The 22,717-nt window shown below is 44.2% G+C and overlaps 1 protein-coding gene across 1 annotated transcript in view; it reads left to right on the forward strand.

Annotated features, from left to right (window-relative positions):
* The window catches only part of KMT2D (lysine methyltransferase 2D), a 3,358,270-nt gene that overhangs the window by 2,081,626 nt on the left and 1,253,927 nt on the right, over positions 1–22,717 (forward strand). Inside the window, exon 24 of the mRNA XM_044082193.1 lies at positions 20,320–20,450. Coding sequence (XP_043938128.1) covers positions 20,320–20,450 — 131 coding nt within the window. The remainder of the gene's footprint in view (positions 1–20,319; positions 20,451–22,717) is intronic.

Genomic DNA, 22,717 nt, shown 5'->3' on the forward strand with positions numbered 1-22,717 from the left:
GGTAGATCCATGTACATTTATGTGGGGTTGCACTTTGCCCCTTGGTATTGTCTAGCTATGTTTTTTAGTTTTTAGGTTTATGGTAATGTACATAAAATACTTGCATGACCTTGCATTGATTATGTAAAAATGTAAAGTGCTTGAGTTCTGTGTCTTCTTGGTGCTTTTTATGCACTTTTTAACTTGTTGTACATGACACTTTAAGATGTTTTAATTTTTTAAAAACAGGCTGCCGTTTTCAGGAAACAGGAAGACGTCACTTCCTGGTTTTACTGTTTTAAACGGAGTGTTTGATTTTTGGAATTGTAAACCTCTGAAGAAGCCACGGTGTTCCGTGGCGAAAACGCTCTGTTGGTTTTTTTCTAATAAATGCGTTAAGGACTTGGACTGGGTTGCGTGATTTCTGCCAACAAGGTTCCTCTTTTTGTCTTGTGCTTGGTTTGGTTTCGTACTTTTTCTACGGCGCTCATCAAGGAGTTAGGAGATACTCTCGCTGGTAACGTTCCTGAGGCGGTGGCCCAGACGGTTAACGCCCTAGGTCTCTACCCTCAACTCCATCGTTAACTCCTCCATGCGGCTCATTTCATAAGCAGCCGAGGGAGCGAGCAGGGCAGCAAGCTCAGGAGTCGCCCTTAGGAGACGAGCCTGGATGCACCTTTGTTATTTCGCGGAGGCCTTCAAGTCTTCTTTCACTGACGCCCCCTTTGATGGTTCTTCTTTGTTCAGAACCAAGGTGAAAGACACCCTCACCAGGTGCGAGCAAGAGGGAAAGACTCTGTCTGCTGTAGGGGTCTGTTTTTCCCTTCCCTCTAGGCCTTACCCCAAGGCCCAGGGGGGGGGGAGATGTGGTTCAAAAAATCACAGAGATTCTTTCCCGGTGCACAGGGTGAGCCCCCCTCCAGAGGTAGAGGAGGGGGAGGTTATTCAGGGAGACGCCGCCCTAGAGACAGAGGGGTCCCCCGCAATTCGGGAGACCACGATTCCTTTCGCGGCTCTCCCTACCGTTGTTCCTGATGGGATACCCGACTGTGCTTTTCCGGAGCCAGTTGTGGGCAGAATATCGTTATACCCAGAAGCCTGGCAAAGCATCACCCAGGACCGATGGGTATTACGAATAATTTCCGGAGGTTATGTCATCCCCTTTTCGTCAGATCCCTATCCAGTCAAAGGGATCATGCAGCTTCAGAGGTTTCAAAGCTGCTAGAGAAAGGAGCCATCCAGCATGTCCCCTCAGACCAGATCTGATTAGGGACTTACGATTGTTTTTGGTGCCGAAGAGAACAGGGGACCTGAGACCCATATTAGATCTCAGTCAACTAAACAACTACGTACAAAACTCCAAGTTCCGTATGGTCACTCTACAGTCAGTTCTCCCATTGTTGGGAAAGGAAGTATGGATGTGCCCCATAGACCTCAAGGATGCTTACTATTACATCAAAATGGACAGGGCATCCAGGAGACACCTACGCTTCCGGCTGGGAGCCAGTTATTTTCAGTTTCGAGCCCTGCCCTTTGGTCTCACCACAGCCCCCACCCAGGGTGTTCACCAAGTGTATGGCGGTGGTGACAGCTTACTTGAGACATCAAGGATTCCCGGTGTTTCCGTATCTGGACGACTGGCTCCTCACCGCCCCCACCAGGCATCTTCTAATCTGAACCAGGGATGCTACCATCACACTCTGTCAACAGTTAGGCATAACATTGAATTGGGAAAAATCTGCCTTGTTCCCCTCACAGCGTGTCATTTTCATAGGTGCAGAGCTAGACACCGTTCAAATGTAAGCCTTTCTATTGCAGGAAAGAATCCGAGTCTTACAGCAACAAGTGCATGCCCTGCTACCCCTGAGGAAAGCTAAGGCAAGATGGGTTCTCCAGCTGCTGGGGACTATGGCAGCAACAATCATGTTAGTTCCTCTAGTGAGACTGCACATGAGGCTCCTTCAATGGCTCCTCTTCGCTCAATGGTCTCTCCAGAAACTTCCACTTTCCCACACTATTTTGCTGATGGACAGATGCAAACAGGATCTCAGTTGGTGGCTTTGCACCAGCAATCTGGACAAGGGGAAACCCTTCGTTCCACTTCCCCCTGTTGCCACAGTGACCACAGATGCCTCCCAGATGGGGTGGGGGGGCATTATCTCGACAAGACAGTCCAAGGCACGTGGCAAGATCACGAGATACATCTGCATATCAACATCCTAGAGATGAGAGCAGTTCTACTTGCATTGCAGGCACTTCAGAGCTTTCTGCCTCTTGGGACTATTGCAATACACTCAGACAATATGTCAGTGGTGTGGTATCTGAACAAACAGAGAGGAACTGGATCATTTCCCCTGTGCAGAGAGGCCATGCGAGTGTGGCAGTGGGCAGTATCTTCCCAACGGTTTCTGGTGGCAACGCACATTCCAGGGAAGTCCAACGTGATAGCAGAAAGGCTAAGCAGAGCTATTCTGATTCCTTACGAGTGGTCCCTGAATAGTCTAGTTACAGAACGAATCTTCAGCAGATGGGGGTCTCCCTTGCTGCGACCTTTTTGCCAGCCTCCTCAATGCCAAATGCAGCAGCTACTTCACGCTGATCCCCCCACAGGGGGAGTCAACCAGGGACGCTCTAGTCCACGATTGGCCCTCCAGTCTGTTTTATGCTTTCCCTCCATTTCCCTTGCTATCAAAAGTGATTCAGAAAGCTATAGCTTTGGGAAGCAGAATGATTCTGATTGCTCCACACTGGCCTCGTCAAGTCTGTTTCCTCTTTATCCTTCCCTACATTGTGGACACACCTTGGACTCTGGACCCTCAACCAGACTTACTGGCACACATGTCGGCACAGTTCCACCCCTCTCTGCAGACCCTCCGGTTGACAGCCTGGCTACTCCACTTCCTTCGTTAGTTAGGCTTCATGATTTTTCACCAGAGATAGTTCATATTTTATCTTCCTCTCATAAGCCCTCTACTAGGAAGATTTATTCCAGCAAATGGAAGAGGTTTTCTATTTGGGCTCGTACCCAAGGAATTGACCCTTACACAGCTCCAATTGCTTCTGTCTTGGAGTTTTTGTCTACGCTTTTCCAGCAGGGCTCAGCGTCTGCTACCATTAAAGTTCAATTGGCAGCAATTTCTAACTTTCATGTTGCTAATGAGCCTAGTCTAATGGCTCACAGACTCTGTATGGCTTTCCTGAAAGGCACCCAGTTACTCGGTCGTCCTGTTTCCAAACCTATCATGCCCTGGGATCTAAATTTTGTTCTGCAAGCCCTTACTTCTCCACCATTTGACCCTGCAGCTACCTGTGACTTAAAATTCTTGACCTGGAAAACTGCCTTTTTAATAGCCATCACATCAGCTAGACGTGTTTCAGAAATTCAGGCTCTTTCTATCAAACCTCCATACTTGATCTTTCATAAAGACAGGGTTTCTCTTAGACCAAACCCTTCCTTTCTTCCTAAAGTGGCATCCATATCTAATCTTAATCAATCTATTGAGTTGCCAGTGTTTTTTCCCCGTTTTTCAAACAAGGCAGAATTTAGATTTCATCAATTGGATGCACACAGGCAGTTAAGTTTCTGTCTGCACAGAACCAAAGATATCCGAAAATCTGATCAACTGTTTGTCTCTTTTTCGGAGAACAGAATTGGGTCCCCTGTCTCCAAGATTACTCTATCCAGATGGATATCAAATTGCATCTCTCTCACTTATTCCTCAGAGGGAAGAGACCTGCCATTTCCAGTCAAGGCTCACTCTACTCGGGCTGTATCCACTTCTACAGCTTATCTGGCCAGATCATCTATGGATGATATTTGTGCTGTAGCTACCTGGGTTTCTCCACACACCTTTGTTACTCATTACAAGCTGGACGTGGTATCTAGGGGCAGGTCTTCCTTTGGTTCCACAGTACTCAGGAGTATCTTCCTCTGAGCCACCCAGGATGTAGGTGCTGGGGATGCTGTCCCACGGGTAAGAATGTAGGCGAGATTAGACTACATAACATCAAGAAGTTATGTACTCACCATAACGTTCAATGTATGTAGTCCATCTCACCTCACATTCTTACTTACCATCCCACCTTTCCCCCTTCCTGAAGGATCAGGAGGTTAGCCTCTTCTTCCGAAGGTCCTCCTAAAAGTCAGACATGAGAAGCCAAAGATGATATTAATTGCTCCAGACTGGCCCCGCCAGTACTGGTACCCAATCCTAAGGAACTTGTCTCAATACCCAGCTTGGACCTTGCCTCAAAAACCACAACTACTGTCCCAGCAAAAAAATCAGATCTTGCACAATCAAGTACAGACGCTGAACCTGACAGCATGGCTAATCCGGTGATGGTACAAGCGACACCTCTCAGTAAAGCAGTGATGGATGTCATTTTGGAAGCCAGAAGGCCTAGTACTACAAAATCTTATGCTGACAAATGGAAGAGATTTTGTGCTTGGAATCAAGCACAAGGAACTGATACAGCTGAACCACATATCCCTCAGCTATTACAATACTTAACTGAGATGCTTGACAAAGGCCTATCTTTCTCATCAATCAAAATCCATGCCTCTGCCATTTCGGCTCATTACAATACAGAGCCACCAGTCTTTTCTCATCCTTTACTAAAGCATTATCTTAGAGGTGCCAAAAATTTAAGGCCTCCTAGAAGATCACCATTACCTGCATGGTACCTCAATTATGTGTTGGAAAAGCTCACCCTGCCTCTATTTGAACCAGCTGCTACCGCTGATATAAAGTTCTTATCATGGAAGATAGCTCTGCTACTAGCAATTACTTCAGCAAGTAGAGTTTCAGAGCTATAGGCCCTCATGGCCGTAGAGCCTTTTATCATATTTTACCCAGACAGGGTGTCTCTGAGGAAAAATCCTACTTTTATGCCTAAGGTCCTTTCCAATGTGGCTGTTAATCAAACAATTCACCTGCCAACTTTTTATCCAAATCCGCAGAGCAAAGGGGAGAGAATTCTGCATTCCTTGGATGTACACAGATAGCCAAGATTCTACTTAAGCAAGACTAAAGCTCTAAGAAAAACTGAGCAATTACTAGTGTCATATGCTACAGGATCAGAAGGAAAGGCAATTTCAAAGCAGACAATTTCAAAGTGGATAAGCCATTGCATCCATTTCTGCTACTTACACTATGGCAAATCTGTGCCCAAAGGCATTAGGTCTCACTCCACCAGAGCTGCAGCTACTACAGCAGCCTTTCTCAGAGGAGTACTAACCAAGGACATTCTAGAGGCTGCTACTTGGAGTTCTGTTCACACCTTTACAAAGCATTACCATTTGCCTCTCTACTCTAAGACTAGGGCAGGCTTTGCCACTGCAGTGCTGCAGGGCCTTATAGCCTCGTCTAATGCTGTTTAGCGCCAGCATCTCAACCATAGCTTTGGGATTCTACCCAAATGTAATGACTGCAACAGTGAAACATGAAGAACATAGTACAGTTGTGTACACTTGCCATAAATGTAGATGTTAGTGTGTATTCACTGTTGCAGTCCAGGTTACCCTCCCGCCATCGCCCTGTCATTCTACAGCTTATCTTTCCTTCCCTATCTTCTACAACTTATGTGGTGTATTTGCCTGTAGATGAAGGTAAAGTTCATATTGATGCATGTGTGTATGTGTGTATATATATATATATATATATATATATATATATATATATATATGTGTATGTATATAAATATAATATTGCTACCTTTTTGGGGGCACCTGACAACATCAGGGGGCATAAAAAACTAAAGATAATGGCGTTGGCTGCATGTTTTATACCCCTGACGTCATGGAAGAGAAGACAGCGACCGATGCAGGACCCAAGACTTTGGAATTCAGGCCGACTGAGGGCAACCTGCCAGCAGATTACCCAAATGTAATGACTGCAACAGTGAATACACTCGAACATCTACATTTATGGTAAGTGTACACAACTGTACTTTCTTCCTCCTCCCAAAATTTGTAGGTTATGGTAATCTATCTATGTAGCTTAGGCTACTGCAGCAATATTCAGTATGATGAGCGTAGTACTATCGTCTAAGTAAACTTAACAGAACAGTAAATCTTCACTGCTACAGTAGCCCCTCCATCCCTGTTGTTTCTTGGTGTGATGTTTTGACAGTGTGTGGATTTTTATTTTTTGTTCCTAGCATTCTCCTTTCCGAGCTCAGCCTCCATCTCTCTGTTGGCATGAAAGCTTTGAAGAGCTTGGTGCTCAAACTTGTTTTTTTTAGTCACCTTATCTTGAGATGACTAATGGTTTGTTCGCATTGAAGGTGCTGTGAAGCTTTGGAAGCTAGCTGGCTGTTGAGTCCTTTTGGGATATAACCCCACATAGCTTAGGCTACTGCAGTATTGATCATTCAGTTATTTGAACAGCTAGTGTTATGGTAAATTTACTTACACAGCTCTACTTTTGTATCTTCTTGATTTAACAGTGAAGACAGATTTATGAAGAGTGAGAAAAGCATAAAGATCTGAAGATTTATGAGCTGTCCAGATAGGAGACCAGATCAAGATATTTGTTTAAAAGAGAATATCAGATGTGAAATGTAGTGAAGTAGTTTGAAAACAAGTCACAAAGTACATAACACAATGGAAAAGAGTCAGTCAACTTTTGATTAAAAAATGTTTTGATGCTCTCTAGAAGAGGAAGAGAAGTTAAATTGGCAAATTTTTAGTCAGGATTTGGATTTAAAGGCATTAAAACAGTTTATCGATGGAATAGGAGAAAGAGTAGAAGTAATCTCTAATGTATGGTCTTAAAAATATTGGGAAAAAACTAATGATGCACAAAGTATTGCTGGAGTCATGCTAGAGAATACTGTTTGTATCAATAACTTAAGTAATTTGAGAGTAAGAACTGTAAGAAAGCAGATATGATTCTGTCTTTCAAGTATTGGGAGCATGGCAGAAGCTGGAAACTGCCACGTTGCTCTTTTAGTTTTTGTGCTAATTTGTGCTATTAATCATTCCTAAAGAAAATGTGAATGTTTTTGTAGCACAGAACCCAAGGCAGGTATGTACTGTAAGCTTGGGAGGTCATGCAAAACATGTCTAAGGTTTCTTTTATATGGATAATCACTGTAATGCTATTCATTTTCTATGTGAAATATATGAAAGCAGATATCTACCCATCTGGTGTGATTTCAAGAGCCTTTACAGATTTCTGCAGCAATCCAACTCCTCCCTCTTTTCACTCTCAAGTGCCAAAGCCAAAATTCAAGCTCTGGGCACATAGGCTGTAGTTGGAGGGGGTTTAGTGCTGTAAAGTTGCCAGTGCAGACTTGGAAATGAACCCCTCTTTTGATAGCACAGTTGTTTTAGTGACTTGGGAAGGAGGGAAGAAGCTTGGAGACAGCTTTATCATTACAATCTGAATTATACTGACACAGATGTTCATCGTGTGAGACTGCTCCAGTCATTACACTTGGGGTTATCCTGCCGTCAGGCGGTTCCCCAGCCGGCCTGAGTTCCAAAGTCTTGGTCCGGCGTCGGTTGCTGTCGCTTCCTCCCTGACGTCAGTGCGACAGGGGTATATAAGATGCAGCCGACGCCATTTTCTCCAGTCTTTCTTGCCGCGTGGTGCCCGAAGCAAAAGTAGTTCGCAAGTGCCGGTCGGCTTACTCCTGAGATTTTCATTCCGAATCCAGAACCGAAGTCTTCTACAAAGCTAAGTGCCCCGTTGGGGAAACTTTTTCTTGCCTCAGACCGATGTCAGTAAAAGTTAATAACTGTATTTCTTGTGGGAAGCAAATACCTCATAAGGATTTCCATTCTTATTGTATCCCATGCCTAGGCCCAGACCACAACGTTACTTGTCTGTTTTGTGCTAGGTTTAATAAGCGCACTATTAAATGTCGGTTTAATTTTGCCCGACATTACTTTGTCAGAAAATTTAATTATACCATGCCGTCGGAACTTCCGACTACCGGTATTCATAAAAAGCGCAAAGACAAGGACAGGCATCCGAGGCCCAAAACTGACGATGAAGCCTCTTCTAGGCCAGTCACTGGTTCTCCGGTTTTCAGTGAGGCGCCTTCGCAGCCCCTGACGACCGTTTCTGCAGAACCACAGGCCGCCCCCGACCCCCACGTGGAGATGGCTGGGCCTTCGGACGCACTAGTTTTTCAGCAGACCGAAACCGATCTTGCAGAGGGATCAGGAGTACCTGAGCTACCGCAGCCTCAGAGGGTGTCTTCAGACCTACTCAGCTAAGCATTAAACCCTCTTCTAAGTCAAAGCCTCCTTTTAAAATAAACAAGTACAGCATTCTCCAGGACAGGCCTCCATGCCTAAGAAACAAATGCTCAAAATGGCTGAAGACCTAATCACTCTAATCAGGGGTTCCCATCCCCTTCCTGATAAAAGGCCTAGACAGGATGCAGATTATGATTCATCCAACCAGGGGTCCATTTCCTCAGATTCATCCTCAGACCTGGGATATCCTTTACCCCCTTATGAAGATTCTGATGCTGAGGAATCTATTCCATCAGCCTCTCCACCTGAGGACTACTCCTTTGGGGAAACCTTACATACCATGAGGGAGCATTTCCATTGGGAAGGCCAGGATTATTCAGAATCCAAGAAAAGGCTCAGAGGCTTCCTATTATTACCTCAACACAGACCCCTGGCTATTCCGCCAGTGTTAGATATTGTGGATGATGTGTACACTGAATCCAGCTTAAATCCTGATTCCTTACCTCCAGCTCCACTTAAACTGGACAGATATTACAGAGTGCCTGACTCTCACAAATTTCTGTATAAAAGCCCTGTTGCTGATCCTGAAACTCGTTTCCCAGGGACCCAAACGGGTTAAGGCCTCATCAGCAAAGAACCCAGTTCCCTCTGACAGATTCCAGAGCACTAGACAGATAGGGAAAGAAAGAATATACGTCTGCAACCTTAGCAATGAGAGCCTTAAATTGCCAGTTTCACATGCTAAAATGTCAGCAATTGTTGATGTCTCAGTTAAAACAAAAATTGCTTCCAGATACAGATCCTCCTAATTTTAAAGAAATGCAGGATTTATTGCATGCCGCTGAACAAGTGGGAAGGCATACTTTACAATTTGGTTTTGATTCTTTAGAGGCCTCATGCAGAGCTGCAGTTACAGGCTCTGTCATTAGAAGACATGCATGGTTAAAAGAACATACGTTACCAGATCATGTTAAAGCTAAATTACTGGATGCACCTTTATAGCAGGATGTTTTATTTGGAGTTAAGGCAGAAGAGGTATTAAAGAAAATGGGGGATAAGGCAAAATCTATGCAAACAGTGAAGGATTTCTTACAGGTTCAGCCTCCTTGATTTAGTAGAAACTGGCCAACAAAGAATTGGTCATTTCCAGTTAATGACAGACCTCAAAGGGGCAGATACAGATGGCCAAGAGGTAGAGGTCAACCACAAGGTCCTTACAGGCCTCGACAGTGGGGTGCATCAGGCCAGAAAGAAGGGGAAGACAGGCACTAAGCATATAAAAAAAACAGCCCCAATGACTTCCCACTCCAGCTGCCAAACAACTCACTCTTGGCAGCCCCTTTGGGAGGAAAACTGGCACTTTTATCACAATTGGCATATGATCACCCAAGTCAAATGGGTTCTCAATATCATTTCAAAAGGTTACAGGTTCTACTTTCACACTCTGCCAAGATTAAAAGGAATGCCAAATCTGCCACTAAATCAATGGGCAGAGGTCCAAACACAAATTATGGCACTCATGAACATGGGAGCTATCCAAAAGGTACCACCACAGGAACAAGGGCAAGGATTTTACTCAAGAGTCTGTCTTGTTCCCAGAAAAGACAAAGCCTGGAGGCCCATTCTGGATCTTTCTACACTAAACACATACCCGGATGTTCCAAAATTCAAAATGTTGACATTACAGCAGCTTCTTCCCATGCTGGGCAAGCAAGCTTGGCTCGTGACTTTGGACCTCAAGGAGGCATACCTGCATGTCCCTATCAGACAAAACTGCAGAAGATACCTCAGGTTCTTAGCTGGTCCAATGCACTATCAATTCTCTGCACTGCCCTTTGGATTATCTACTGCGCCCAGGGTCTTCACAAAGTGCCTGGCACCAGTAATTGCATTTTGCAGACAGAAAGGAATTCAAATTTACCCATACTTGGACGACTATCTGATTCAAACAGAGAGCAGGGACAGTCTTCTACAGCATCTGGCGTTCGTAAAAAAGTTAAGTTGCCTGGGGTACACAGTAAATGAAAATAAATCAAGACTAGTGCCCTCACAAGAGATACTATTCCTGGGTGCCAGCTTGAACACAACGGCCCAGATGGCTTTTCTCACGCCAGACAAGCAAGGACAACTGACACAATACTTTCAATTAATGGCAACAAAGACCCAACTCCCTGCAAGAAAAATTCTGCAGGCCTTGGGCTTCATGGCATCTTGCATACTACTAATTCCATATGCCAGACTTCATATGAGGAAACTACAATGGTACCTAAAAAATGTATGGTCTCAACACTGTCAAAGTTTGGAAACAGTTATACCACTAATACCTTGCCTTCAACAGGAGTTTCGATGGTGGGCTCAAGCTTGTCACCTCAACAAGGGACAGCCTTTCACTCAACCCACAGCCAGGCAAATACTGACAACAGATGCATCGGATTACGCCTGGGGAGCACACATGGCAGGAAAATATATTCAGGGCAAGTGGAACGCAGGACAAAGGCATCTGCACATCAATCAAAAAGAGATGCTAGCTGTACAAAATGCCCTTATAGCTTTCAGACAACACCACAGTTATATGGTACGTAAACAAGCAAGGGGGCACTCACTCCTACCTCCTCTGCAGACAAGCCATGACCTTGTGGAACACAGCTATAAACTATCAAGTTCATCTACAAGCACAATTCCTGCCAGGAGAGAAAAACACACTGGCAGACGACTTAAGCAGAAATGTCATGGATCCCCATGAATGGGAATTGAATCCTCAAATATTCAGAATGATAACAAAGAAATGGTGGAGCCCGGACATAGATCTGTTTGCCTCCCCAATGAATTGCCAGCTAAATAAATTCTGCACAAGGAGTTACCATCCGCAAGCATGGAAAGTGGATGCCCTCTCATTCAGCTGGACAAATCTACAAGTATATGCTTTTCCACCACTGTCTCTTCTCCCAAAGTTACTCATAAAGGCCAGGCAAGAAGAGCCAAAAATGATCCTGATTGCACCAGACTGGCCACGCCAGCACTGCTACCCAATCTTAAAAAACTTAGCACAAGGACCACCCTGGATTTTGCCTCAAATACCACATCTGATGTCTCAGCACAACAATCAGTTACTCCACAGCCAGCTAAAGACACTAAACCTAGCTGCATGGAAGATTCCCTAGCCATGCAAGCAATGCCTCTCTCCAAAGCAGTTATGGATGTCATTCTGGAGGCCAGACGGCCTAGTACCAGGAAAGTCTACTCTGACAAATGGAAGAGATTCTGTGCCTGGAACTAGTCTCACAGCCTTGATCCTCTTGTGCCAAACATTCCTCAGATACTACAATATTTGACTGAGATGCTGGACAAAGGCCTCTCCTTCTCATCCATCAAGATCCACGCCTCTGCCATCTCTGCACATTACAATATGGATCCAACCAATTTTCTCTAATCCTTTGTTAAAACAGTACCTCAGAGCGGCTAAAAACATAAGACCGCCCCGTAGAGCACCTACTCCTAGTTGGGACCCCGACTTTGTTTTGGAAAAATTGACTTTACCTCCTTTTGAACCAGCTAGCACAGCAGAATTAAAATACATTTCTTGGAAAACTGCTCTGCTCCTGGCAATAACTTCTGCAAGAAGAGTTTCAGCATTACAGGCACTAATGGCAGTGGAACCTTTCCTCATTTTCCACCAGGACAGGGTGTCCTTAGGAACCAACCCTACGTTTATGCCTAAGGTGGTTTCAAGTGTGTCTCTAAACCAAACCATTCACTTGCCTTCTTTTTATCCAAAACCACAGAATAAAGGGGAAAGACTACAGCATCCATTGGACATTCACAGGCAGTTATGCTTCTACTTGGATAAAACCAAAGCTTTCAGAAAATCTGAGCAATTATTGGTAGCATATGCTGCAGCGGCACAGGCAAAAGCCATTTCAAAACAGACTATTTCCAAATGGATAGGACATTGCATACGTTTCTGCTATATGCACCATGGAAAACCTGCACCTAACAGCATTAGATCTCTCTTCACCAGGGCAACAGCCACTTCAACTGCCTACCTCAGAGGAGTACCTACCAAGGATATTTTGGAAGCAGCAACATGGAGTTCTGTGCATACCTTCACCAAGCATTACCATCTGCCTCTATACTCTAAATCCAGAGCTGGCTTCGCCTTTGCAGTGCTGCAGGGCCTTATAGCCACCCCTAATGCCTTATAGAGCCAACCACCCTACCTCAGCTTTGGGATTCTACCCAAGTGTAATGACTGCAGCAGTGTCACACGAACATTGTACAGTTTTGTACCTACCATAAATGTAGATGTTCAAGTGTAGACACTGCTGTAGTCCAGGTTACCCTCCCTCCTTCCCCTCTTACTGGCTAGTACGTACCTAGTTCCTCTACCTTTTACTACCTATGGGGCATATTTGCTGGTAGCTGAAAGTATGTTTGCTTTTCTTATGTATGTTTTATTAGCAATTTGAATTGCCTACCTATTTAGGGGCACCTGACATATGGGGCAAGAAAAACTGAAGAAAATGGCGTCGGCTGCATCTTATATACCCCTGTCGCACTGACGTCAGGGAGGAGGCGTCAGCAACCGAAGCCGGACCAAGACTTTGGAACTCAGGCCGGCTGGGGAACCGCCTGACGGCAGGATAACCCCAAGTGTAATGACTGCAGCAGTGCCTACGCTCGAACATCTACATTTATGGTAGGTACAAAACTGTACTTTCTTTAATCAGTGTTTGCTACTTGCAGAAGTGTGTGTAATGAGGTAAGTGCATTTTGAAAATGGTGCTTAACTTTTTCAGGTGATGCCAACCTTCTCTCTCTCACACAGACTGCTTTCAACACCACTGAACACTGTTTAACAAATGACCAATTCATCCTTAACGCAAAGAAAGCTAAACAACAAATTTTCTTTCCAAAATCTGTCTAACCTAAAAACTTCCTTCAGTCTCTCTTCAGTAGACAGTGCCATCATTCATGCTGACTCCAATACCAAACTTGTAGGAGTTAAATTGATCAACTGAAATTTGACATTAATATTCAACAGTCTATCAAAAACTCCATCTTTTGTATAGAAGCAAACAATTGTTATCCATTACCTCAAGGACTTCACTAGCTCAAGCTTATCTCCTCCCCTGCCTACTTTATGCTTCCTCTATACTCATCAACCTCCAAAAAATCTTTTAACCAGACTTGAATGAACTTATAACCAGATAGCCAGATTTGCCTGTAACTACCATTACAAATCCCATCACTGCCTTGCCCCCTTAAGCAACTACCATGGCTTGAATTCCCTAAACTACTCCAACTTTCCCAGCTGCAGATCACACATTCTCTACTCTACAAACATGCGGACTTTCCCTCTCTGTCTGCCCTCGTATCCCCATACAAGCCTTCACGATCTCTTCGCAGCACTAACAGCTACTTGACATTTACTGGCCTAATAAAACAATAGGCAGATTCCTTTGTAAGTGCTCTGTATCTCAAACTTGGAACAAGCTCCCTAGCAGTATACATTATATCAAGTCTTCTATTCATTTCAAAAGAGAACTTCATATCTTCCTTACAAACTCTCCCTCCTGTACCTGTCATCACCCTACTTTATCCTTCTCTCTCCCAAGTGTTAAACTAGAGCAGATGTTCTTCATCTCACATTGCTGCAGTCCTGACACTTGGGTAGTCCGCTGTCCCAGTCGGCCCGAATACCAAAGTATAAGGCTGACGTCGGTCAAGGCGCATTAGTCTGACGTCAGGACGTCAGGGTACAAATGCGCATGACCGACGTCATTTCCCCAGTCTTTTTTGCCGCATGGTCCGATGCAGAAGCAGTTTTGCAAGTGCAGGTTGGCGTTCTGAGATTTTCCGAAGTCGGAGTTTCAGACCGAATCCAAGTTGGCTAAGTACCCCGTTGGGGAATATTTTGGTTTTTTCTTGCCTCAGTATTTTACCGGATGTCAGAAAAAGTGAATAACTGTATTTCTTGTGGGAAACCGATACCTCATAGGGATTACCATACCTTGTGTATACCTTGCTTAGGGCCTGAGCACGACGTGGTTGGCTGTCGCTCTTGTGCTAGATTTAACAAACGCACTATAAAGAGAAGATTAGATTGTGCCAGGTTAGTTTTTGGGAAGCAGTGTAATTATAAAATGCCGTCGGATGCTCCGACGCCCGCTTCATCAAAAAAGCGCAAGGACAAAACAGCAAAGCCTAGGCTGGAAGAACCGTCCGTACCGGACGTCGGTTCTTTAGAGGGCTCGGTGGAGCCAGAGGTTCAGCCAGTTATTTCTTTGGAATCCCAGGGAGAGACTTTAGTACTGCAAGATGTGACCTCTCAGGAGGTAGGCCAGGCGGAAGGGGCTTCTCAGGTAGCTGTTCTTCCCTCCCTTCCTAATGTGGTTAGGCCCTCCCCTGCTGTTTCCAAGGCTTCTCCCAGGGGAAGGCCAGGTTTTGTTTCAGGTGTTACCCCTAGTTCTTCAGGGTCTGTACCTAAGAAGCATATGCTTAAGATGGCAGAAGATTTGATTACAATGATTAGAGGTTCTATGCCCCCTCCTGATAAGAGGCCTAGGGTGGAACCTGAGCTTGGGAGTTTTGAGCAGTGTTCGGATGCTTCGGAGTCTTCGGCTGAAGACTTGCAGGAGTATTCCCCTTACTCTGATTCTGATGTAGATGATTCTACTCCTTCTGCTTCTCCCCCTGAGGATTTTTCATTTTCAGAGACTCTTCATTCCATGAGGGAGCATTTTAAATGGGAAGGTCAGGATTTCTCTGATTCCAGGAAAAGGCTTAGGGAATTTTGTTTCTACCCCAGCATAGGCCTTTAGCTATACCTCCTGTTCTGGATGTGGTGGAGGATGTTTTGCAGAGGCTTCTCTGAACCCTGATTCTTTGCCTCCTGCTCCAGTAAAACCGGATAGATATTATAGGGTGCCTGAAGCTCATAAGTATCTTTTTAGAGTCCTAGGGCAGACCCAGAAACTGTTTCACAGGGGCCTAAAGGTGTTAAGGCTTCTGTTGTTAAAAATCCTGTTCCTCCAGATAAAGAGGCAAGGGCTTTGGATAGATGGGGAAAGAAAGTGTATACTTCTTCCACTTTGGCCATGAGAGCTTTGAATTGCCAGTTTCATATGTTGAAATACCAAAATTATCTCCTTTCACAATTAAAGTCTAAGGTAGATGCTTTGGCGGAAGGTATTGAGTGTAAGGAGTTGCAGGATTTAGTTCATGTTTCTGAACAGGTGGGTAAGCATTCTTTGCAATGTGGTTTTGATGCTGTGCAGGCCTCTTCGAGGGTGGCTGCCACTGGTTCGGTTCTTCGCAGGCACGCCTGGCTGAGGGATCAGAATTTAGCTGAGCATGTGAAGACAAGGATTTTAGATGCTCCTTTACAATCTGATGTGTTGTTTGGTTCGCCTGTGGAAGCAGTTCTAAAGAAAATGGAAGACAAGGCTAAGTCTATGCAGACTGTTAAAGATTTTTTGCAGGTTCAGCCTCCGAAGTTTAGTAGAAATTGGCCTACCAAGGGGTGGTCATATCCTGCTTATGATTCCCAGTCTAGGGGTAGGTCTAGACGTGGGAGGGGCAGAGCTCAAGGTTCTTTTAGGCCTAGAACAGGGAGTTCACCTGCTCAGTCTTCTGGTGAGGGCAGGGGTCAGTCCTTTCGTAAACAGACCCAATGAGACCTGCCTTTTCAGCTGCCAGAATCTTCTCGTCTGGCAGCACCTTTGGGAGGAAGGTTGGCACTTTTCAAAGAAAACTGGAGTTTAATTACCCAAGACAGATGGGTATTGGATATCATTCACCACGGTTACAGGTTTTATTTCCATACCTTGCCTCCTTTCAAAGGCATGCCAGACATTCCTCCTCAACAAAGGAAAGAGGCTCACAAGCAAATTTCTCTGTTACTCCAAATAGGGGCCATTCAGCCGGTTCCTGTGCCAGAAAGAGGCCTAGGATTTTATTCTCACCTGTTCCTAGTACCAAAAAAGGGGAACACGTGGAGACCAATTTTGGATCTATCTATCCTCAACACTTATCTGGACATTCCCAAGTTCAAAATGTTGACGTTACAACAGCTTTTACCTCTGCTGGGCAAAGATCACTGGATGGTAACTTTGGATCTCAAGGAAGCTTACCTTCATGTTCCTGTCAGAATAATTTGCAGAAAATATCTGCGTTTTCGAGCTGGGAATTCTCATTATCAGTTCTCTGCATTGCCCTTTGGCTTATCTACTGCGCCCAGAGTATTCACAAAGGTTCTGGCTCCAGTGATAGCTTTCTTCAGGCTAAAAGGAATACAAATCTATCCTTATTTGGACGATTGCCTGATTCTGGCTCAAGGAAGGGACGTTCTTCTTCAGCATTTGGAATATGTGATAGCAGTGCTAAGATGCCTAGGGTATTCTGTGAACGAAATAAAGTCCAGTCTAGTACCCTCTCAAGACATGTGCTTTCTGGATGTGAGACTGAATACAGCAACCCAGATGGCCTTTTTAACCCCGGACAAACAAAAGAATCTTTCTCTTTACTTCCATCAACTTTCTCATCAGTCCGGGCTGACTGCAAGGACAGTCCTTCAAGCCTTAGGGTTCATGGCATCTTGTATTCTGGTGCTTCCCAATGCCAAACTGCATATGAGGAAGCTGCAATGGTATCTCAAAAATGTATGGACACAGCACTGCCAGGATTTGGACACTGCCATTCAAGTAATTCCTTGCATTCAGAAGGAATTTTTGTGGTGGGCTCAGGAATGTCACCTAAACAAGGGACTCTCTGTGACCCAGCCAGAGGCGAGTCAGATTCTAACGACAGATGCCTCAGACACAGCTTGGGGAGCTCATCTGAATGGAAAGTGGATACAAGACAAGTGGCCTGCCAGACTGCAGCATCTACATATCAACATGAAGGAGATGTTAGCAGTCCAGTTTGCATTACTGGCTTTCAAGGATTTACTTCTTCCAGGGCAGGTGTTGATTCTAACAGACAACACAACTGTCATGTGGTACATCAACAAACAAGGGGAACACATTCTTATCCTCTATGCAGGCAAGCAATGATTTTGTGGGAGACTGCGTTAAGCTTGCAACTGAATCTTCAAGCAAGGTTTCTGCCAGGAGCACAGAACTCCTTAGCAGATGTGTTAAGCAGGCAAATCATGGATCCCCACGAGTGGAAACTGGATCTTCATGTATTTCAGACATTGACAGTGTCATGGGGAACTCCAGACATAGATCTGTTCGCTTCTCCACTAAACCACCAGCTGCCAAAGTTTTGCACGAAAGGTTTCATCACACAGCCTGGAAAGTGGATGCTCTTTCTTTCAGTTGGAAAAATCTTCATGTGTATGCCTTTCCACCTCTGCCTCTCCTCCCAAAGGTACTTCTAAAGGTCAGACAAGACAAGCCAAGGATGATTTTAATAGCTCCAGATTGGCCTCGGCAGCACTGGTACCCATTGCTGAGGAGTCTAGTAAGGAAGCCTCCATGGCCCTTACCTTTGATTCCACACCTATTGTCTCAGAAGGACGGGCATCTACTCAATGTCAAGCTTCACTCTCTTCATCTAACAGCCTGGCATATTCTGTTTTGAACCATAGCAGGTCTCAGCTTCCTCAACAAGTTTTGAATGTGATTATGGAAGCCAGAAGACCTAGTACAAGGAAAGTGTACGCAGGAAAATGGAAGAGATTTTCTTTTTGGAGTGCAGCAAAGGATTTGGATGTTTCTGAGCCAAATTTGAGTGTGGCTCTTCAATATCTTACTGAGTTATTGGACAAAGGTTTGTCTTTCTCTTCCATTAAGATTCATGCTGCAGCAATTTCAGCTCACTATGATTGTGACCCACCATTGTTTTCTCATCCTTTGTTCAAGCAATTTCTTAGAGGGGCAAAGAATATAAGACCCCCACGTAGAGCTCCTACTCCTGCTTGGGACCTCAATTTTGTGTTGGAGAAACTCACTCTACAACCTTTTGAGCCTGCAGCTACTGCTGAATTGAAATATTTGTCATGGAAGACTGCTTTTTTGTTGGCCATTACCTCTGCAAGAAGGGTGTCTGAATTGCAGGCCCTTATGGCGGTTGAGCCTTTCCTGATTTTTCATAAGGATAGGGTATCTTTACGTACTAATCCTTCCTTTATGCCTAAAGTGGTTTCTAGTGTGGCTTTAAACCAAATTATTCATTTGCCTACCTTTTATGCAAATCCCCAAAATAAGGGGGAAAAGATTTTGCACACTTTAGATGTACACAGGCAATTACGTTATTATTTAAGCAGGACTAAGGATTTTAGGCAGTCTCAGCAGTTGTTTGTTTCATTTGCTTTGAGTTCTCAGGGTAAGCCTGTGTCAAAACAAACTATTTCTAAGTGGATTGGGTTTTGCATTACTTTCTGTTACTCCCATCATGGCAAGGAGATTCCAGCTGGGATTAGGCCTCATTCCACTAGGGCTACTGCCACTTCAACAGCATTTCTAAGGGGGGTGGCAACTAAGGATATTTTGGAGGCTGCTACTTGGAGTTCAGTGCATACTTTCTCTAAGCATTACCACCTTCCTCTCTACTCTAAATCTAGGGCTGGTTTTGCCACTGCTATTTTACAGGGCATGTTGTCAGCTCCTGCTTCTTTGTGATTTGCCATCCTCCCTTACCTCTGCTTTGGGATTCTACCCAAGTGTCAGGACTGCAGCAATGTGAGATGAAGAACATAGTACAGTTTTGTACCTACCATAAATGTAGATGTTCGAAGATCCACATTGCTGCAGTCCAATTTACCCTCCCTCCTTCCCCTCTATGTTTAGGGGTGGTTGTGTGGGTGGGATTGTACCTTTCTGACTTTGTATATATTGTACATATATTTGGTACAGGGGTGTTTGATGTGTTGTTGTTTTTTGGTTTGGCCTTATCTTTTTAGGGTCTTCTGACATCTGGGGCAAGAAAAGACTGAGGAAATGACGTCGGTCATGCGCATTTGTACCCTGACGTCCTGACTAATGCGCCTTGACCGACGTCAGCCTTATACTTTGGTATTCGGGCCGACTGGGACAGCGGACTACCCAAGTGTCAGGACTGCAGCAATGTGGATCTTCGAACATCTACATTTATGGTAGGTACAAAACTGTACTTTTCTCTTCTCTTACCCTAATATAACTTCCACAAACACCACCACCGTGATAACTTAGCTGTGCTGCTAAGCATTACCTTATCTAAATCTCTAATTGTCTTTCCTTTGCTACTGTACTCTCTACCCCCCTTCTCATAACTGCTTCTTTCTACTCTCTAGACTCCCCTAAATTGTACTTTCCACACCTCTATTTCTACCTCTATATTTAATACTTCCTCTTCCTCTCTACCAACTTCCTTTTTTCTTTTTCAGTGCTTTAATGACTTTTTTTTTCTGATGACCTATTTTAACATTATTTATAATTTATAATTTTTAGCCATTGTTTTTTGCTGAAGTTTTATGCTTTACTATTCCATTTTTGTATGAATATTTGTTGGTTTTGTAATCATATTCTCTGATTTGGTATGAATGTATGTAGTTATGTAACCAAACTTCACATTGCTGCTTATTGTATACTTGTTTCTTTTTTGGAGCTTTTCTCCTCGGGTTTCCACTGAAAATGGGCTGATGGCCCAGCTGGACTAACCCGGTTAACAAAAACCAAACAAATAAATCAGTGAATGATGAAAAGTGACTTAAATATAGTTGTGATTCAGTCCTTTGGGGATCTTTGCCTAAATGTGATTTTGATGTGTTTTATTTAACCATCCAGTACATAAGGCATTTGTAGCACAAGAATGTTGTGTAGGAGTGGGGGAGCTGAATGGAATAGTTTGCAACATTCTGTCAGTAGAGATGTGGAAAGTAAAAATAAATAAAAATAAACATGGAATGAAGAAAATGTATGTAGTTCATTGTAAGCACAGTGAAGCAGTCAGTCCAGAGTACCTAGTAGAAGGTGGTTCTAACTGCAGTGGTATAATGACAGAAAGTTTGAGGTATTAAAAGTGTAAGGTTTAAAAGCCTAAGCTGGAGTGCTTGATAGACAGGGAAAGTTGAGTCTGTCCATTATAGTTGCATATTACAGCTTTTTCTTTATTGCATGTTAAGAGTGTTCTTGTTTTCTTTATTTCAGGTGCCTTTTTTGATGCTCTTACTGAAGGTGTTCCAGATACATTGCCTGGAGAGAGTGAAGCAGAAAAGGCAAAGAAACGTCGTGGAAGGAAGAAGAGCAGACTAGAAGATATGTTTCCTCTGTACCTGCAGGTATTTCTCACTTTTTCTGTAAGACTGTGTAGGGCAAAGAGATGGGAGTACTTAATAAATATCCGGGTCTATATTACATGAACGAATTATCAAAATGTCGAGTGCAACATACTCGGCACACTTTGATCGAACGTTCATATAATCGGAGACTGCAGATGTCGAAATTTGGAGTTCCGGCATTGCTAGTGGGTGTGGTGTGTGACGTAAACACGCTACGCTGTTTGGAATGGCTAGGTAAGAGGCTGCTTTCTTTTATATAACAACTCCGAGATCGCTGTACATTGGGGAAAGGGCAATTTCCCAGTAATCACTTGTGTAAGAAGTCACTTTGCGATTACCGGGAAATTGCCCTTTCTCCAGTGTACAGAGATCTTGGAGTTGGTATATTTAGTTGGGGGGGGTGTAGGGGGGCTAAGCCCCCCACTTTGTTTAAAAAGTAGATGAGTTTTTGTAGGTTTTTAAGTGTTTGAATGGTTTAAGCGTGGAGGGGTTTGTTTGCATTGGTTGTATGTGTGTGTTGTATGTTAGTATAGGGAATGTGTGGGACGAACAAAATCTTTCGATTTTGTATTTTTCAGTGTTTTAAGGTTTTGATCACATGAACGATCGATCAAAGTGTGTCGTATGGTACTCAACATTTTGATTGTTCGTTCATGTAATATAGATCTTAAATATCTCATAGCCAAAGAAGTAAAGTGAAAGAGCTACTTCATGAGTGCAGATTGTGAGGCCTGCTTTACATTAAAGCAGAAATTAATCTAGTTGAGTAACTGTAATTATGGTAAAGGATTATTGTAAGAATTCCTGCTATGAATGGGAAATGCTTAAAAGAAGATGCCAGTCCCTCAGCTTGGTCATCTTCAGGATTTGAACCTCTTGGTGTACATATTTTTTATGATATTCCAGTGTTGCAGTATTCTACTTGTGAGTTTACCCTTCTTCCTCTCCAGTTTGTTCGGCCAGGTTTCCAAAGATTTTCAGTCCCTCTTGGTGCGACGGACTTCTGATGTGGCTGCTGGAATGTGAGCCTTAAAAGTGACGTCTGCACGCACCAGCCCTCAGAACTTTTCAGCCGCCAGTCGTGCGCCAGGTGCTCCTGCTTCTCGCGGACATAGGATTGAAAAAAGATTCAGTTAAGTACCACGTTGAGGATTCTTTCAGTCCTACTTGGTTTATATTTATAGTCTGTTCATGTCATCCGGTAAAGGCAAGTGCAGTCGGCAGATTCCCCACAAAGACACACATGACCAATGTCTCTCTTGTTTAGGCAGTGAACATGACCATGAGAACTGAGCCATTTGCCGATACTTTGTCTGTAAGACCTTGTGTCGCCGTTTGCAGGCCGTGCATTTGTATTTAGAGAATCAGTGCTTGAAAAAAATAGAGTTAGGGACGGAGGTGGAGTCCGACTCCCCGTCTGAACCGCCTAGGATGAGGGCCAAGCCCTTGCAGCCAACTTCATCAGCTGCACCTCTGTCTGCCGTACCTCAGCCTGAAGCCGATGTCAGCTTGGCTGAGGATCCGGCATCTGCTGGTGTAGATAAAGCAGATACCTCTGAGTAAGCCACACAATGTCAAGCGAACGACACATCCACAGAGGATTTACCAGCACCTGCCTTAGACTCTGGGGCGGGAACCAGCATTTACTCTGGGCCCATCGGACGCCGCCTCTGCCATCCTGACACTTGACCCAAGGCCTATCCTTAGCCAGACACCATCGAGGCCATCAAAGAAAAAGCAAAAAAACAAGACACCGTACTCTGGCCTCTGAAAGTATGCTGGATTGGCAGGCCTTCATCCAGAGTTTGTTCAATGCTTTTATGGCCCTTAGGCCTTCTGCAGAACCCTCTGACACTACTCCTCCCCTCCTTAGTCCTAGACCTCTCATCCATGAAAGGAGGGTAGATCAGCCTGAAGAGGAGGAATTGTCTGATTCTTCTGAGGACTCTTTCATATTCCTCCCAGATCTCATACCCCTGGGATATGGATCTCCTGAGGAGTGCTGTGTTAAACCTGATTCCCATGTAGAGGATCTAACATTTGGGGAAACAATTAATAAAATGAAAGACCACTCTGATATGACTGATGTACAAAAGAGGTTCTATGACCTTATTCAAATGGACTCTCCCAGTCCTTCTGCATCCCTCCTATTCAACCAGCATTCCTGGATGCATTTGCCTCGGCCTCCATTAACCCGGGTTCCCAACCTCCAGCCCCACATAGAGCAGACAGACTATGTAAAGTCCCTGAGACAGAGAAATTTCTCT

Source organism: Protopterus annectens, chromosome 9.part0 (assembly GCF_019279795.1).
Source record: "Protopterus annectens isolate FY-2018-M chromosome 9.part0, PAN1.0, whole genome shotgun sequence".
Lineage (NCBI taxonomy): Eukaryota > Metazoa > Chordata > Ceratodontiformes > Protopteridae > Protopterus > Protopterus annectens.